Raw genomic sequence first — 20,462 nt, 5'->3', positions numbered from 1 at the left:
TTTTGAGACCGTCACATGAAATGCCCTAAATTCATTGTTTTCCAACCATTTTGAGGAGGGCTTTTTAATGAATATCTGTCTATGTGGTGCATGTGTAAAGTCTGTGTTCATTGTGTACCTTCTTTACAAGAATCGCGCAGATATGCGTGTGCGCAGACAAGGGGGACTGCGCAGACTTGGGGGAACTTGCCACAATCAAGATGTCAGGGAGGTCCATAGAAACACTAAAATATGCTAAGAAACACCTGGGCAGTGTTTCCTCAACATAAAAGTTCTGTCTGACAACTTTCCTTGATTCTGATTGTCCGAGAGGCACTGTTACTATTGTAACTGTCGGATAATTCAGTATTTGTCAGATAAAACGTGTGAAAAGTAATTTCATGAAACGCTCCCCTGGGCAATACCTGAAAATATTAAATGAGGATATTTTTTTTCATTTCCCTGAATATCCAACTGTTTCCCGTAATCCTCAAAAAATGATCAAGCAGGTCGTTAACGGTGTTCACAAATATTTATCGGCAGTACTTCCAAGTCCGGCTCATCCGCCCTTTGGTGGATTTGAATATGTCAATGTACATTATTATTATTCTTCACCAAGAAGAAGTGACCAGCAAAGACTTCTGCTGACCCAAATACTGAAGAAGAAGAAAAAAAAACACTTTAGCTTATTCTTTTTATTTCTGGTCAAAGTAAGATCAACTTTGCATAAGCAATTTCTGCAATATTACATATTTTCACTCTGGATTTAAAACTTAAGAGTGAGACATGGTGGCTAAGACTGATGTTCAACAAGAGACTACTGCTGACCCCCAAAATGAAGAATGAAAACTCTTTAATCTGTTATTTCCATCCAAATTCAATTCTAGTTGAGATAGCTGTCATATAAACAATATCTTAAATCTTACATAGGCCTAATCTTACATCTTTCTTATGATAGATTGAGAGCCTGGAGCGAGATATGGTGGCTAAGATCGACGACCAACAAGAGTTTGTAACGGAGAGGGATTATTACCGAACCAAGACAGAGAGGCTCAACCAAGAACTCAACTACGTCTTAGGAGGAGATGACAGGAGGATCGTTGATGTTGATGCCCTCGTCATGGAAAATAAGTAAGTCATTTTTGTCTCACCTGTGGAGCAGAGTGAGACTATAGGTGCCGCTTTTCCGACGGCGGCGGCGTCAACACCAAATCTTAACCTAAGGTTAAGTTTTTGAAATGTCATCTTAACTTAGAAAATATATGGACCTAGTTCATGAAAGTTGGACACAAGGTTAGTCAAGTATTGCTGAACATCCTGCCTGAATTTTGAGTCACATGACCAAGGTCAAAAGTCATTAAGGGTCAATGAACTTTGGCCAAATTAGTGGTATATGTTGAATAACCACTATAACTTTAAAAGTTTATGGATCTGAGTCATGAAACTTGGACATAAGAGTAATCAAGTATCACTACACATCCTGTGCGAGTTTCAAGTCATATGGTCAAGGTCAAAGGTCATTTAAGTTAAATAAACTTTGGCCATGTTGGGTGTATTTGTTGAATTACCAAGATCATAACTCTGTAAGTGCATTGGTCTGGTTCATAAAACTTGGACATAAGAGTAATCAAGTATCACTGAACATCCTGAGTTTCAGGTCACATGACCAAGGTCAAAGGTCAATGGACTTTGGCCATGTTGGAGTTATTTGTTGAATAACCATCATAACTCTGAAAGTACATGTATATGGATCTATAAAACTTGGACATAGAGTAATCATGTATCATTGAACATCTCATGTGAGTTTCAGGTCACATAACCAAAGTCAAAGGTCATTGGACTTTGGCCATTTTGGTCGTAATTATTAGATTGATGTCATAACTTTCAAAGTTTATAGATTAAGTTTATAAAATGTGGATATAGGGGTAATCAAGTATCATTGACAAGTCTTAGATTGCATGATCAAGGTCAAATGTCATTTATTGTCAATGAACATAGTATTGTATCATTATATGAATGGTGTTTTTTTGTGAATAATTATTTAATAGTAGTTTTCAAAGTGAGCACTGCTGCTATATTGAATCGCATGATAAAGGTGAGACTGCCAGAGGCGCTCCACATGTTTTAGTTGAAATTGGAGGATGGATTCCTGTTCTGGTTTAGTAAGCTTAGCTTGTTTCAGCAGCCTAAACATTGTTTGGTGTGTGTGTGTGCAGCACTTTGTAACCAAAATGAAAAGGTACTCTATGAAATGTCTATTGGATTGGATTGGCACCCCTCCACTCTCTGACCATGAATATTATTTGTTTTTTTTTTTTTTTGGGGGGGGGGGTTGGAACAGAATGAGAATAGAATGCAGTTTTGACTTAAAAGTAAAATTGAAACATTAGGGTTGTATATACTGTTTCATGTATGATAGTGAAAGTACCCCCTCTACTGTCTCCCCTTAACTATGCTATAGTATTTTTATTCATTCCCTCATCAAGGACTTTGTGAAACATGTTTTTTAAACACTAATTGTCCACTAAGTGTTTTCAGAAGATACAGGAATGTATACTGTAAATATGGCTCTAACTCTGCCTCAAACTTTGCCACCTGACACCACGGACCTAAATGATGGACATTGTATTACATATTACATTGAACCCTACTGTATGAACTTTTCAGGGGCTTCTTTTTTTTTTAATATAGTTTTCTAGATGGGTGTTTCATGAAGCTATTTGTTCATTCTGAATGTTTTTACAAATGACTGATGAATCTTTCATGTGGTAAATAACATATCCTATGTGCATACCTGATGTAGCGCCCAACAATGACTTAATGAAAAAAACCACCAGAGCTCTGTAGGGTAAGGGGGGGGGGGGGTTGAATTAGCCCAGAGGCCCTACCCCCCCCCCCCCATGTAAATTACCCCTGCTACACTGAACATGGTAAATATCACCTCAAAACATAAAAGTTTATCTGACCCCACTTTTTTATTGGCTGTAATACAATCGGTTTATATGCACTATGTATACCAGCAATTGCTCTGCTTCTTAGACACATGAGCTAAACTAATTTGTGGCACATAGACCCATCGACTCGGTCTACACTATTAGTCCAATGCCCAGTTCATCTAATTTCCACTAAGTCTACTGATCATTTAATGTGGGCACGTCATGGTCTAGTAGTTCTGACTCTTGCCTTTCAAACAGAGGGTCGTAGGTTCGAATCCTAGCCATGGTGTGTTTTCCTTCAGCAAGAAATTTATCCACACTGTGCTGCACTCAACCCAGGTGAGGTGAATGGGTACGCGGTAGGATTAATTCCTTGAATGTACAAGCGCTGAAAGGCAGCTCGAGTTTAAGCGAGGGTAATGATAATAATAACAATGCACCTTGGAATAGATTGTTTCTAGGTAGATGGCGCTACACAAATGCCTATTATTATTATTATCTTGCTTTGATGATATGGGTGATAAATTAGACTCATAGACCAGGGGCCCGTTGCAGAAAGAGTTGCGTTTAAACGCAAGTCAAAAAATCAATCGCAGGTCCCAAATGCGCGCTTTTGATTGGTTGAAAATCAAGTTGCGTATGATTTTAAGAGTTGATTGCAACTCTTTCTGCAACGGGCCCCAGTTCATTTTATTTTTAGGGTGCAGTTAAACCTGTTGAATTACATTGATGGCAATTTGACTCTCTGGTTGGTGTGCATAAAATGCCATTTCTACTTTGTCATAATATCCACACCTCATTGATCTCATATAGCCTACCATCAAAAGATAATAGGTGATACCTGCAGTATGGGTCATAAAATTTAATTCTTTAATAACCTTTTTTTGTCACAGTAAACAATGTATTTTTTATGGTTCCTTTAGCTTATATTTTGATATGTCATGGGTAGACGCTTTATCTACCAGCATGATAAAAGGTTTTACTTTCGGTATTAAATTGATATTGTTATACAGGCACGTGTATACCCATACGTGAGGGACACATTGTTTTATGGGCATCTGGCGTGGTTACATAATCTGATATAAATAAAATGTCTTACATTTAGGGAAAGTTATACAACTTTCCCATTATGCTCATATTTATACCCAAATTCTTTGCCAATATGTTTCTGTTATAAGTGGTTAGAATGGCTATTTTCCATTTCAGATCAGATTTTGATAGCCAATACATGTATGCGGTTCAAATGAATTTCATACCTTAAAATTGTTTTAAAAGTGGTTAGAATGGCTATTTTCCATTTCAGATCAGATTTTGATAGCCAATACATGTATGCGGTTCAAATGAATTTCATACCTTAAAATTTTACGTTTGTAATAAAATTGGAAATATGTGATTTAACCTAACTTTTCCTAACTAACATTGTAATTGAGAGTCACGGAGAGTTTGTAAAGTGGATGCATTTATTATGGTACATTGAATGAAGAATGTTTCTCCGCAGTTCTGGGCGAGAAGGGTTGGAAAATGCATTACAAATTATTATATATAATCATGTACTTGTAAAGTTATTTATTTCTTTTTAACTATTTCAGGGGGGGATGTTTCCCAAAGATTTAAGTATGACTTAGAGTCACACTTAAATTCCCAGTTGTGTACGGTATAGAAGGCATCACCGCATTGGTCAGATCATGCGCATGGGACGCGCACTACCGCATATCCATCAATCAGATTGCATGTTGCATATCATGTGTGCGTTGGTACTTAAGTGCGACTTAGGTCATACTTAAAGATAAATTCCAGTTCTGATAACGATTTCAAAATGACTTTTTACAGAATCGAATATAATGACCATCCAAGTGTCTGTTTGTATGAATAAAAAATATGTGCCAAAGGATTCTGGAAGAAATTGTGTAATTGCTGAGAAATAAGCAAAATAAGCGCGAATTCGGTCACTTCTGTCGGGTCTTTATTCCAGCAATAATAATACACTGTCCCATGTGTGCCTATCTGTGTTGGTGATCTTCAGTGTGAACATTTTTCAGCGTAGATTTCAAGATTTCACAAAGTTCAGTTTATGTAACTGTACCAGATCTAGACCCTTGATGATATACTGACAATTAAGCCTGGTGTTACAGACTTTCTCATGAAATCAGTGTTTACTGCAACTACTGGCATTTCTCTTTAAATCTTTGTGAACCCCCCCCCCCTGATGTGCCATTAGGCCACTGCCAATGTCAAACCTTGAGGTAAATGTATACCAATGTGTCAGCTCTTTTTTCTGTTTTGTTCATTTTTGTTATAGATATTTGAAGGAGAGGATGAATCAGAGTCTGGAAGAAAAAGCCACTTTGCAAGCAACGATCAACAAATATAAGGTAAGAATTTAGGCATGATTTAAAGAATTTGGCAAAAGGAGCATTCTCTTTAAGCAAAGGTTGTGTGAAGCATGTCTCTTTGTTCTTGGTTTGTAAGAGAAATTGATTCAATAGTTTGTATCGTTTCCAATCATCTCTAAGTATTGTATTGTCCATGTTCATTGTAGCCATTATTTCAATGAATTGTTTTCATTTCATTTTATGGTTTGTGTTCAAGCTACTTTTCATTTAAATCACCAGTTCTGATACTGTCCTCATTGAAAAAGCCAGATTATTTCTAACTGGCAGTGATACTCATTCTGTTTTGATTTTTCAATAAATAAATGAATGAGTGACCCAGCACCACAATTGACTGAAAAATGCAACACTGATTCCTCACAATGACATCGCCTCATTTGACCACTTTATTGATGAATTAAAATGAGGGGGAAAATATAACAATAACAAGATTCTATGATCATATTTGAAATGAAGAGTTTTTGAAATGTTTCTTATTGAAGGAGGGTCACTCAATATTTTCTTAGAAAGTTATCCTATTTTCAATTCACTATTTTCTTTTTGATATAGACTGCTCTTGAGAGGAGGAGAGGTAAAGGGATCACCAAACCAGGCGGAGGATCAGGTGCTGTTCTATCTACCAAAGATGGTATGTCCACAAGATGAAAGTTTCGTAGTCTGGCCCAGCATGCATCTGTGCCCCGCCTCACATTATACCTCGTTCCCACTGCCGACCAATCCACTTGAATGCCACGATTGGCTTTTTGTAGCTTATCTTTAAAATTTTTTGAACTGTTCCAAACTGTGATCAATACGATCTCCACAACTGCTCCAATATGATCTGATCACTATAAGCTTGTTCGTTGTAGCAATACATGCTCAGAAATTCACAAAGAACGTTCCAAACTGCTTGGAATCTAACAATAGAATTTAAAATCACTCTTCCATGCATTCAAAAGCCTTGTCATATGAATCATATTTCCTAGTAGGAGTTTCGTAAAGCTGTTTGTAAGATACAAATGACTGTACGCACAATTGGTGATCCGTTCTTGAGCTATGTGATATCCCTGTATAATTGATTTATGACCTGAGAGCATGTTCTAGTCGTGCGTGAAGTCGTGCGTAACTTTACAAACAGCTTTATGAAACACCCACCTCGAAAAGCAAAGAGAAGTACACTTAAAATGAAAATACATTTAAAAGGTGGCCCATATACATGTTTCCGCTTTATATTCTAACTTATCATGCTTGCAGTTAGAGTACAGAAGTAACAGCTGTTTTTGCAGTTAATCAATCAGCTTTTAAGTCATTGTAATGTCATTGTGCATAAGGTTAGAAATATTCAGACAATAACTGTGGAATGTCCTTAAGTAAAAAAAAATGAGCAAAATGGGGATTGGGTGTACATGGTTGATTGTTTAATAGAATTGCCCAACAGACAAACTAATTTCATTTACTTTTTTTTTCAAATTTCAGTTGAGAATCTGCTTGCGCAGGGAAAGTCTGGTGGAATCTCGGCATCACCGTCATCTGTAGGTGACCTTCAGGCTCTCGCTACTTCTCTCTTGGAAACGGTTCATGATAAAAACATGGCTCTGTCTCATCAAAAGAACACCAACAAGTAAGTGAATCTCTGATGTTGGAGAAAAAAAAACTTACTCATGGTGATTTGCCGGTCTCTCCTCCATATAACCGATCTTTGGTACGTGTAGGTTGACCACTTTATCAAGGTTTTCCATACTCGTTTACAAATAATGCAGTGGAATCGTAACATGCGCAGATGTTGACTCTCATCAACATTGGGCCTCCATTTTACATCCTATCAGAGGGATAGGTGCGTTCCACTGTGACGTAGGCTTTATCTTGTCTGCTAGTGAAGACTAGACACCAAAGTCACTCTCTGTGTCAAGTGGGCGGCCACAGTACATAGTAAATCTAGTCTCACTTCTTCAGACTCTGGATTATGCAAATTTGCGTAAGAACCAGACTAGCCTAGTGGAAGCGCCGTGGTGTAGTGGTTCTGACTCTCGCCTTGTAATTAGAGGTTCGTGTGTTCGAATCCCACATGGCCTAGCGCCCTTTGGCAAGGTGTCAATCCACACTTTGCCACTCTCACCCTGGTGCAAATTGGGTACCGGTAGGAAACAACCGTCATTGTGGTTGGTTTAGCAAGTTTGCGCCTAACAGGCTGCTTGGAATGCTATGAATCCAGTGACCGGGTAATAATAATTGTGAAGCGCTTTGAACAGTCGTAGATTGATAAAGCGCTATATAAATGCTAATTATTATTATTAGCCTGTATCTGTGAAACGAGGGAGGACCCGCACAGTAAGAAACCACGCATGCTTCAGTTATCCACCCGAGTTTGACAGGTGGATGCTTTACCGAATGAGCCAACTTGCTCCTTAAAGGTGGTGGGAAGAGCCAACATTTGAATTATTGCCAAGTCCTTACACATTCTACGGTATTATTCCTACAAGATCAAGCTGTGACTATCCCACGCTAAACCGTCCATGTGGGATCGAACAATCCTTCATTCTCCTATAAGGATGTGCATATCTATTGCACACTTACAAATTAAATCCAGATGGATACTAATGTATATGATAATGGTTAAAGATGTTGCCAAGAGAAAATGAAATAAATAAGAAGCACATACTTGTAAGGATATTACTTCATAGGTCTAGTCAAACCTGCTTTTTAGTTACCACATGTACTGCTAAGTAGGAGCACCTGTCTTTAATGGCAACAAATTTGTTTTTCCAGGGAATAGAATTCTCTATTGAAGCATCATTGAAGAGACCTGTTCATAAAGGCCACTTTTCTTGTCAGTTTTAGGTTGTTTTTTTTAATATAGGTTTCACTGTATTATTATGATCAAACAACACCAGACATTCACCCTTACATGTGAATACTAACGTTTGATTATGATAATATATGCTTACATTTGTGTCTCCTCAACTCTTTGTGCGCTGGGCCATGATTCCCTCTGTGCTGTATTATTTTCAGGGAGGGGATCAGGAGTGGTAAACGAAATGGACTTGCTCCATTCAACTCGCTCTAACTTTTCACTGCAACATTTTGAGGGGAAATGTTTCCAACAAAGTTTTAGAGAATTTCACAAGCTATCTGACTATATAATATTTTTGGGGGAAAATAATGATCAGAAATGGGGTAAGTAATACCAAATTTCACTCTTATATGGTACTATTATGGTAAAGATAGATACAATGGATTGTTCATTAGAGCAGAAATGCAAAGGTCGTGCGCATTCTATGCCATTAAAAGGTATAACAATGTATGTGAAAAGAGAAGGAATGAAATAGTGAAAGATAAACATTGCTAATCTATATTATAAAGGTCAAGAGGTATGTTCTTCAGAAGAAGCTGATGATATTAGGGTCGGACTCGTAGATAGGAAGAGCTTTCAAAATCAAATACTCTTCAGTGTGACTGATTGCTTGTTTTTCATTCCATATCAGGAAACGATCAGTCAACATGATTGATATCAATTACAAACCGAAAGTGATTAGCCAATAGAAGCCCCCTCCTGGCCTAACCTACTAGCACTTTAGTTATTAGAAATGTGCTTTCTTTACATTAATGAAGATGAAAATTTGTAACACTTTCAGCTAGGTTGACCACTGTTTATAAGCATTGCGTGCTATTATCCCAATTTAAAGGTCAAGTCCATCCCAGCAAAAATGAACATTTGAATAAAAAGAGAAAAATCAAACTAGCATAACGCTGAAAATTTCATCAAAATCGGATGTAAAATGTGAAAGTTATGACATTTTAAAGTTTCATTTATTTTTCACAAAAACAGTGATATGCACAACTCAGTGACATGCAAATGAGACAGTCGATGATGTCCCTCACTCACTATTTCTTTTGTTTTTTTATTGTTTGAATTATACAATATTTCATTTTTTACAGATTTGACTATAAGGTCCAACTTGACGAAACCATATAATATTAAACAATGCTAATTCAACATGTTCAGGGAGGAATTAGTCTTTGTTTCACTTGACAATGGGGAGAAAATTAAAATATTTCATATTTCAAATAGTGAGTGGATGATGTCATCAGTCTCCTCATTTGCATACTGACCAGGATGTGCATGTAACTGTTTTGTGAAATTAAGCGAAACTTTAAAATGTCATAACTTTTTTATTTTACATCCGATTTTGATGAAATTTTCATTGTTATGTTTGTTGGATTTTTTCTTTTTATTCAAATCAACTTTTTGTTGGGGTGGACTTGTCCTTTAAGCGTAGCTGCTCTGATTTGGCAAGTGAGAATTTGAGGAAATCCTTCTTACCGTGTACCCATTTACTACACCTGGGTGGAGAGTGGCAAATTGAGATAAAACTCCTTGCCGAAGGATGCTAGTGCTGCTGTGCTGTTTGAACCCCAAACATCTGGGTTCAGAGTCCAGAAACTCATCCAATGAGACACAACATTTGTATGGAGGTGTCATATTCATGAAGGTGGAAGCGTCGTGGTGTAGCGGTTCTGACTCTCGCCTTGTAATCAGAGGGTAGTGTGTTCGAATCCCACCATAGCCTAGCGTCCTTTGGCAAGCGTTAATCCACACTTTGCCACTCTCCACCCAGGTGTTAAATGGGTACCCAGTAGGATGGGAAAGCCTATGTGTAGTATGCCTAGCAATTGAGTCTTGGAACTCTTGTTGGAATGCTCCCCAGGGAGTAGAGAAGGTGCATACATTGTATGCAGGCATGCAAGGATCCGATGACCGGGGTAATAATAATTCTGTAAAGCGCTTAGAGATGTTGTTCCGAAGTATTAAGTGCTATATAAATGCGGAATATTATTATTATTTTTCTAATGCATACCTCAGTATGAAATTTAAAATTTGATTTTTCTCTATTTATTCAAATTAACATTTTTCTGTGGTGGACTTAACCTTTAAATTCATATTTGCCACTCTCCACATATGTGTGCATGTGTTTTTATACGCCCATCCTACAGGACGTATTATGGCATCACGCTCAGTGTCTGTCCGTCCATGAACTTTTCCTTGTAAAATCAATAACTTCAGTTTAACTTATCTAAGCTCAATTAATTTGGTGTGTATGATACTAACATTGACCCCAGGAAGATTTTTTTTATTTTGAGGTCAAAAGGTCAAAGGTCAGCGTCACACTGACATGTTTTCATCTTACCCTTCTGCATTCCTTGGAAACACGATAACTTTAGTTTAACTTAACCTAGGCTCAGTATGATACGAGCATGGATCCCAGGAATTCTATTGATTTTGAGGTCAGAATGTCAAAGGTGAAGTCGCCACCTTCCACTTTTCTTGCTTGACCAATAACTCCATTTTTTTTCTGTGTTCCAGGCGGGCGTATTATGTGCTCGCCTTAGCGACACTCTTGTCACACATATTGAATTCCTTTAATACTGCAAGCACTGATGTTTACTTAGCAGCGCCAAGTATGGTATTATTTTGTTGATACTATAAGAACGTGATTAAAGCTTATGAGGTTGCTACCCTGGGTAGATAGTGCTATTATTAGGACAATGTTTCATAAGGTACCAGTACAAAGATTAAAAATTAAAAAAAACAGCCCTGTTTACGTGTGGTGTGTCATGTTTTTTTGTCAACAAGCAAATGAACCTTGAGATTACATTATTTCATCTATTAATACATAGACATTGCTCTTTCAATACAATGAAATACATTCTTTACATATTTTACATTCACTACACTGTGGTTCCTTCCTGAAAGGCACACCGAAAGGAAAATCTTGTGTAAATAGATGGTAGTCAACACCTGCTTTAATATGCATGTACCTGAAATATTATTTAAAGGGATAGCTTACCCCAAGAGGTTTATTTTGAGGGGTGTAGAGCAAGTGCGCTTAGATACAATTTTACGTCTTGCTGGAGCTGTGCTACAGTGGGGCAGGGGCAACCACCCCCCCCCCCCCCCGATTATTAAAGTACTGTAAAAGGACAGGGAGGGACAGTGGGTATGAATAAGAGAAAAAAAGGCTTGAAAAAGTTACTGATCATGTAATTAATTAAACCCCTTATTTTTTAATTGAGTAATGTATGATGTCACCCTTGCATGTTGTAGGTCATCTTAACCCCTCCCCCATCAAATGCCTTGACACCACCCATGCCAGTTTTTGTGTAAAATTGGTGTAAAGTAAAAATGATTGAATCATCTCTTTGCATGCAAGTTGCTGATCAAGACTAATGCATGGATTTTTTATACAACATCAGTAGATCTATCTTGTTTCCCTTTAAGAGCTTGCGTGACAGTTGTCGTTAGAAGTGGAATTCTCACCGGAAAACTGATATCAGTTATTATGTTATTAGAGTATTCTGCATATATTTAATGCTATAAAGAGGGAAATTTACACTTGTTAGTTCTTAAATGTTGAAGCACTAGTTCTTTTTTCATGTATTCTGATATTCCTCTATTTCTTGTAAGTTTCCTTTTTTCTGTTTTTTTTTTTTTTTGCTTCATTTTTTTCTTACTTTTCTCCAAATTTCTGATGCTTTTGATGTTCACTGTGATATAATAATGAACAAGAGTGCTGTAAATAATCATCAGTAGCACTATCACCAACACCATCACTGCCATTATCGCCAACACCATCACTCACACCACCACCGCCATCATCATCATCACCAACACCATCACTGACACCACCACTGCATCATAATCATCATCACCAACACCATCACTCACACCACCACCGCCATCATCATCACCAACACCATCACTCACACCACCGCCATCATCATCACCAACACCATCACTCACACCACCGCCATCATCATCACCAACACCACCACTGCATCATAATCATCATCACCAACACTACACTCACAGAGCTGCCAAGTAGTACGGATTTTCCGTATTCAGTACTGAAAAATGAGAAGAATACTGATGGTTTCATGCAAAATACTGATTCCTCAAGTTTCATTTTTATGTGTTGTCCTATGGTATTTCTTTGAAAATACTGATTTCCTCGCCAAAATACTGATTTTCAGCTTTAAAAATACTGAAATGTTCTTGTTCAGGTTGGCAGCTCTGCACTCACACCACCACTGCCATCATCATCATCATCACCAACACCATCACTCACACCACCACTGCATCATAATCATCATCACCAACACCATCACTCACACCACCACTGCCATCATCACCATCACTCACACCACCGCCATCATCACCAACACCATCACTCACACCACCACTGCATCATAATCATCATCACCAACTCCATCACTCACACCACCACCGCCATCATCATCATCACCAACACCATCACGCACACCACCACCGCCATCACCATCACTCACACCACCACCGCCATCATCATTACCATCACTCACACCACCACTGCATCATAATCATCATCACCAACACCATCACTCACACCACCGCCGCCATCATCACCATCACTCACACCACCACCGCCATCATCACCATCACCAACACCATCACTACCATCATTATAACCTTGATCATTTTCATCATCATGGTCATCATTACCAATAATACCACCACCATTGCCATCATCATTTACTTCACCATCACAACCATCATCATTTTTAATATATAATGCTTATCAATCAATGTGTAAGCTGGTTTTGTTTTTGTTTTTTGTTATATTTTTAGGATCCTTGGTAAGAGAGTGGCTGAGTTAGAGAAGAAACTCAAGACTTTGGAGGTAGCTGGTCTGTGGACATTACCGGCTGGGTCAGGAGCGGGAGGTTAGTTCCTTGAATTTATTACGTTCTGTCACACCTCCCATGTATCATGTAGGCCTGGGTCATGTCTGAATTTTTTTGTTTCGGAATCCGCCGGTGTTGCGCCGGTCGGAATCTGGTAACCTGATAGGTGAATTCACTACCGGGAAAGTACAAAGAAGTCCCAGATTATACAATATTGATTTCATTTTTAAACAAACGTTCATTAAAAAAACAAGAAAATATTATGAGAAGAGGGGAAAAATTTGTTGATGTTTACCTTGCCATCTTGTTATTTTTGTTAGTAGCTAAGCTACGAGATGCATATAGAGTCTGCCGCCCTCTATATGCATCTCGTAGTTTAGCCACTAACAAGGAGAACAAGATGGCCACGTAAACATCGGCAGTCACCTGAAATGTAACGAAAGAAACCTGGGTTATTATTTGTAAGACTGATTAGAACATACTGGATAATTATGTTAAGATATTCAAAAGAAGAAAATATATGTTATGTATTACATTGTTTTATCGGAATATTGGAACAGAAAAGACAAAACCTGAACCTGCACATGATGCACCACGCCGTACACTGGGGTACCTTAGTACCCCGGGGTACGGCGTTGTGCAGCACCATCTCGTGTTGTAATAGTGTACAGTTACATTGTTGTCATGTTGGTCTCGGTCGTACGATCAGTGCGACAATCATGGCAATGAATGGGGACAATGATCACAACGCCTATTTCCTTTCTTTGATACAATCTAATGCCAATAATAGTAAACAAATTATGTTAAACTTAAGAATTTAAGTATACTTTTCGACAGCTAACTTACACAAAAGATTAGCTTTTAATATAGTCCCAAAACTCGCCCCGGTACACGCGGTGGGGGTGGTGTTATTATTGAACAGTGAAGATTAGAACAGAACATGAAAATTAGAATAAAGTTATCATTTGCATGCATTAATTGTTACATAAGATCACTAAAAAGAAAGAAAAAATCTGTACAAAACATTAAAATATACTTGTACACATTTTTTGGTAACCCAGAGTACAGTGCAAAAAATAAAATAAATAATTCAACAAAGTGGCGGATTATTATTTGGTACCCCAGGGTACCAAATACTGCATCACATATCAGACTGATTCCGGTATTCCCTCTGTTCCGACCCAGGCCTAGTATTAAGCTGAAAATATGCAAATGAGAGTTGATGATGTCACACTCTTTGATTTTCTTTTGTAGTTTTGTGTATGATATAGAAAGTTTAATTTCTTGAGGTTTCGAAAACTAGGAAGCTTTTCATTGAACCACAATAGGGTGCTACAATTACATTTCACATGTCTAAAGTTAATGGCATGTCTGAACAAAGGTCATGTGTACAAATGAATATTGCTACTCTTCAAACTCCAATTAACATCTGATAAGTGTGCAAACTAATGTTTTTCTGATAAGCCAGACATGTAGGTGCATAATAAACCCTTTGCTTACTACAGTCTAAACAGCTTATTTTTCATCTGATGGAGATTATCGATTGTTAAATCACAAACACAAGTATGAGAGGAGCAAGTCTTTAAAAGTAAGAGTAACTTTCTAATTAGAAATGCAAACACAGGTAAATTTGCAATTTTGCATACATTGATTTCTATTTGGCCATAACAATCTGTACACCGAATAATAAATTTAACTTTGGAGAGGTACAGTAGTATATAATATAATAATATCAATTTAATTTTCTTTTTCATTTGACAGCTCGGAATGCAGCGTTTCTGGCCAAAGAGAAGCAGAACATGGCATCTGGGTTGAAGACCCTTCTTCCACACCAAGTTTCAAGCAGCAGCGATGACAGCCCCAAGAGTCTAGATGGCACTTCCAGTCAAGGGTCCTCTACCAGGTCAACCCCACACAGTACACCCTCTCATGGCATCGGCCATAAAGAGCTGTCGAGAAAGGACACGGAAGACAGCCTGATCTTGTTGGAAGAGACAGATGGAACAGCTAAGGACACAGAATCACGGTCTAGGTCACAGAGCTCCCCAACCAGACATGGCCAGGTTGATGTTGAGCTAACCAGGAGGGACACAGACAGGAGTTTGGTTGCAAAAGAAGGTCAGAAGACGTTAGTGAAAGTCAGATCAATGTCACAAGACTCTCCATCCCACCGCTGCCACCAAAATGATCTGGTTAAGACACGCACTGAGAATAGCCTCATCACCTTGGAAGACGACCATGAAAACTGTGTAGGAGAAGAATCATCAAGTGATCCTTGGCAGGTTCCTCCAGGAGAGAAACGAATGAGTGAAGATAAGGAGGGGTCAGAAATATGTATTGATGTCAACGATAGGGATGCGTCGGGCGGAGGAGACGCCCATGGCAATGTCAACGCTTCAGCTGAGAGAGCGCTGCTCAAGAACATCTTTGAAATCGAGCGAGGACACGCAGATGGAAGCGATGACCATGTGGACGATATGTGCGATGGCAGCAACAAGGATGATGAGGAAATCCTGGATGATCTTGATGCTGCGATAGAACCTGAGGGTCTTGAGACAGATGTTCTGGAGGAAGGGGACAAGCTCATGTCATCCTGGATGGAGACGGATGGTGATCCATCTACGGGGGCGACCATCAGTACCAGTTCCCTTGAGAACCTCTTTGACAGTGTGGCTGACCGGCTCACATTGAAGAACAAAGAGAAGATACAACTAGAGAGTACAGAATCCACTCAACCGTCATCACCCCTGCTCAAAAGAGATAAACCTTCACATCTTGTGGTTGTAGACAATACTCCTCAATGTGTCTAAAGTCATACTACTTCAATCTTCCATAAGTGTTGCATTAAAAAATGAACATTGCTGAAATGTCATCGAGTTGTTGGTCAATTCTGATATCCTGTATTCATGCGGATGATATGCTATGATGTTCTAACAAAATATGTTTTAGGAGGACAATCACCTTTTATTTCAGTGTGCTTAGTTTGGTTTGGGGTTTCATTGGTTATTTTCTTGAAAGAGATATTTATCAATTGAATTTATACAGAAACTCGACTAAAGAACAGGCTAAATGGAATAAGCAAATACTAGAAAGTTCACACAGCTGGGAGCTATCAAGCTTTTCTTTTTATTAGCTATTATAAAAAGTCATGTTTTTATTATTTTTTGTCTTTCTAATTTAGAATGGTTCTAAACTATCGTACACATTGGCTTGTGTTTGAAAATGGTTCATTGTAAAATGCTTGACCCATTTCCATTCATCAGGAAAGTGACAATGTGCTTCAGAATTATTTTAACCTTGTTGAAAAGTTCGAACATTAAAAAAAAAAGAAATTGGCCTTAAACGCAGATGTAGAAAGATATGTACTTCTAGTTCTTGAGTAATGCTTTTCATATGAGCAATTGCTTTCTTGTGCAGTGTATTCCATGTTAAAATGGATATCAAAACTACTACTTTAAATTACTTTAAAGCATTTGCAAAAAAATTGGAAACGGTCTTCACAGGCAAGCTCTCATCAACAAATTTAACAGTTTTGTATTTTGCAAATCTCAAATTCTATGAAATGACAAACTGGCCATCTGCCAATCAAATTGTAGCATGACATAAGCTAGTATAAATTGGTCATCGATAAAATGTTAGATGAATCAGGGTTGGATTTTACCAAGGAGATGTCTCCTTGATTTGACTGTCTACAAGTTAAAGGACAAGTCCACCCCAATAAAAAGTTGATTTGAATAAAAAGAGAAAAATCCAACAAGCACAACACCGAAAATTTCATCAAAGTCAGATGTAAAATGCGAAAGTTATGACATTTTAAAATCTCGCCTAATTTCACAAAACAGTTATATGCACATCCTGGCTGGTATGCAAATGAGGAGACTATGACATCATCCACTCACTATTTCTTTCGTATTTTATTATATGAAATATGAAATATTCTTATTTTCTCCCCATTGTCAAGTGATAGGACGATTAATTCCTCCCTGAACATGTGGAGTAAGCATTGTTTAATACTATATGGTGCAGTCAAGTTGGTCCTTATTGTCAAATCTATAAAAAATGAAATATTGTATACATGTAATTCAAACAATAAAAAACAAAACAAATAGTGAGTGATGGACATCATCAACTGACTCACCTAGTTCTGCATATTACTGTTTTGTGTGAAAAATATTAAAATGTCATAACTTACTTATTTTACATCCGATTTTGATGAAATTTTCAGCACTATGCTAGTTGGATTTTTTCTATTTGTTTAAGTCAGCATTTTCCTGCGGTGGACTTGACCTTTAAATGAAGCATTTAGAAAAAAGACACTAATCCATATCAGGCATTTTTTTTGGGGGGGTGGCGGGATATTTTTTTTCAACTTGCTTCCTGAATCTGCTACATTGGATAAACTTTAACATTGCAGTGAATAAGGATTTTCCGGGGCTCTTTTGAGCCTTTCGGGGGCAAATCACTTGAGCCCCTGTGTAATTTTTTCGCAGGATCAATTAGACTGATCAAATTTCATTGATTTATAATCAAACTTTGTCACATTGATATCTGAGGGGGTTTTTTTGTTCAATTTCTACACCAATTTTTAAAAGATCCAAAGGGAATAATTCCTTGAATCGGCTGAGGTATGGAACTTTTGCCCATAATAGTACATGTACATTGCCCAAAATCTACAAAAGTCAGGGGAAAAAATGACAGCTGGCGTTTTACTTGCAGTGTATTGTTATTACCAAGCATTGTTATTTAGCATTTGTATTCTTGCTAAATTCAGCACAGTGCCATTCTTTATTCCTGTGATTATTTGCCAGCATTATTATTTTGTGCAATAGGATTTATTTCAAGTTCAACTGAAATGCTTTATTTGCATTCTATGCCCCGTAATCGCAAGTCGGGTCTAACTTAGACCGCAGCTTACTTTAAACCCGATTTCAGAATACGGGCCTATGACTTCCAAATTTTTTTTTAGCTTAATACAAAATACTGTACAGGTAATTGCCATTCCATTGATTATGTATCTTTGTTTTATTGGCTGCGGTAGTAAAAAAGTAATTTTTAAGTTTATGCTCTTGTAATATGCCTCGTATGAATATTGGTCATTGTTATGAATGTTTGTATTGTTTATCTTTACAAAATATTAAGGAGTTTGTTATTAATGCTCCCGCATATATTATATGTAATTTTAACTATGGAAGTTTGTTTAACGCATTTGGGTGCTTAGATTTATAAGGGAGGTTAATTTGTTCATTACAGATTGGTAATGATATTAAGTGAGTCATTGTGTTATGTGTATAAGGTTAAAAAAATCATTGCTATGATGTTTTTATTATATAGCTTTGTTTTGGAAGCAGATTTTAGTTTCAAACATATGTAGGTATGATGCTGCATAGTGATTATGAAATGTTAGCTGGGCTTATTTGTCTTCTTACAAAGTAACTATATTCTTGGGCACTACATATGGCAATGTTCTGGAAGATTCCTCTTCTTAGAAATTGTTAGTAAAGACATTCCACACAACATAAATGAATATCTGAAATACTGATGATTTTATTGAAGATCACTCCTTTGTTGTTTTCAGACAGTAAATGTATTCAACTTTTTTGCCATTTGGGGTTCATGTATTAAATCTTTTATTAATGAAGAAATATTGATATAAATTTGTTCAATTTTTGGTGCGATGAGGATCCTCATCTATGGCAAAGTCCACCCTTTCCCTGTTTTTGTACATGCATTTCATTGAGACAATATTTTAACAGATCTTATTATACGTATTATTCACTTTTCTTTCGCAAAGAGTGAATACCATGGATGATTTTTCACAAGCAATATACAGTGCGTATCAGCAAAAAGTTTACACTTAGAAAAATCCAGTAAAAATTATACATTTGTAATATTCTGAAAATTTTCCCCCATTTTGATATTGGTACAGATCCATTTAAGCAAATGACGATATGACTGTCGAAAAATATTTCCGCTTGAGTGAGCACCACTTACTTTTGAAAAGTTAGTGAAAAATGATTTGGGCAGTACTTTGAAATGGTTATGCGAATAAAAGTAGACCTTAATCATGGAGAACACATGGAATTTAGCTAGTAAAATTGATTTGAAGATATCTTTTACCTTTTTTTAACTTGTTTCCTTGCCCAAAACACTTCGAAGAGCGCATTGCGTCTCCCCCCACTCCCCCACAAACCGAGGCCATCATGACGATATTTGCTTTACTCTGAGCTGTGATTTACATGAAATGGCTTAGGCTTGATTTTTATTTTGTTAATCATTTTCAAGCTTGGAAAAGTGTGGAGAAACAAGTATTAAATGAAAAATGAAATGTAAACCCACTTTAAATGATAAAAACTTTGTAAAAAAAAATGCTGGAGATGTCTGATTTAAACTTTTATTCAGATTCAGTTATGTCCTCAGATCCAGCTGGCACAAAAAGGGTAAAGGTTGTGCTCACTAAGTATTGAAATCTGCGAGCTTTACAAAATGGACAGTGCTCACTCCAGTGTAACATTCTGTCAAAACTATCTACTTTCATGGGATAGATGAGACCCTAACCCAAGATTATATGTGAAAAAAATTATCCACATGTTGTATATTTTTTTATTTCCAAGGCCTTTTCAAAGTGTAAACATTTTTGATATGCTCTTTATAAGTATTGTCAAAGTTGAACTTGGTTAATCTCAAAAGTGGTTTATTTCTATTCAACATTTCAGATGACACAACAGTAAAAACAGGAAAATGATTCATTGAAGTGTACCATCCATGTCTGACTATAGCATGTAGAAAATTTCATTTATTTGTGCAATATAATAAAACTGCCTTTATTGTATTGGTGATTTTTTGTAAATGTAAGTTGTATTTGAGAAATGTATATTACATTAGCTAGTATTCAGTTGATATTTTTTTCTTTATTTTAAAAGTGTTATATATTGCATCAGCTAGCAATATTAAAATATCTACTGTATATTATTTTTTTATTATTCAGAGTTATATAATTGAAAAAAAATGTAGTATATACATGTTCTTTATTGTCCCTCACATTGATAGTATTGGCTGGGTTACTCATTACTGAAATGGGAGCTTGATATAATATGTTAAGGTTTGTACCATTACATTGGGTGTAATACAACATTATAATAATCATTTATATTATCTTTACATCATTTTGAAACATATATTGTAATGTCTCCTTTCATTAAGTTAGAGATGATTTTTATGTGAATTCTTCTTGGAAATGTGTTATAAAACATTTTGAATTAATTTGCAACCATGATACATAATATTATTCTTACTTTGCCATACAGTAAACATAGTCAAATATTATCATATGTTTTGTATATGTAATTGTAACAGCTGTAATATTGTGTAATGAAAAATTGTAGGACAATAAAATTCATGAATTTGCCAACCCCCCCCCCCTAAAAAGAGATGGAACATTAAAGGGCAAAAGTTATCAAAA

At 36.8% G+C, this 20,462-nt stretch overlaps 1 protein-coding gene across 1 annotated transcript in view; it reads left to right on the top strand.

The window, feature by feature from the left end:
* The window catches only part of LOC121425321, a 28,426-nt gene extending 11,981 nt beyond the window's left edge, over nt 1-16,445 (top strand). The window contains exons 6-11 of the mRNA XM_041621349.1: nt 938-1,110; nt 5,215-5,287; nt 5,855-5,933; nt 6,761-6,905; nt 12,948-13,042; nt 14,765-16,445. Of these exons, the coding sequence (XP_041477283.1) occupies nt 938-1,110; nt 5,215-5,287; nt 5,855-5,933; nt 6,761-6,905; nt 12,948-13,042; nt 14,765-15,813 (1,614 nt within the window). The 3' untranslated portion in view covers nt 15,814-16,445. The remainder of the gene's footprint in view (nt 1-937; nt 1,111-5,214; nt 5,288-5,854; nt 5,934-6,760; nt 6,906-12,947; nt 13,043-14,764) is intronic.
* Nucleotides 16,446-20,462: the final 4,017 nt, after the last annotated feature.

Source organism: Lytechinus variegatus, chromosome 12 (genome assembly GCF_018143015.1).
Source record: "Lytechinus variegatus isolate NC3 chromosome 12, Lvar_3.0, whole genome shotgun sequence".
Classification (NCBI taxonomy): Eukaryota; Metazoa; Echinodermata; class Echinoidea; order Temnopleuroida; family Toxopneustidae; genus Lytechinus; species Lytechinus variegatus.
Note: the sequence above shows the minus strand (reverse complement) of the source record. Positions and strands in the feature narration are given on the sequence as shown.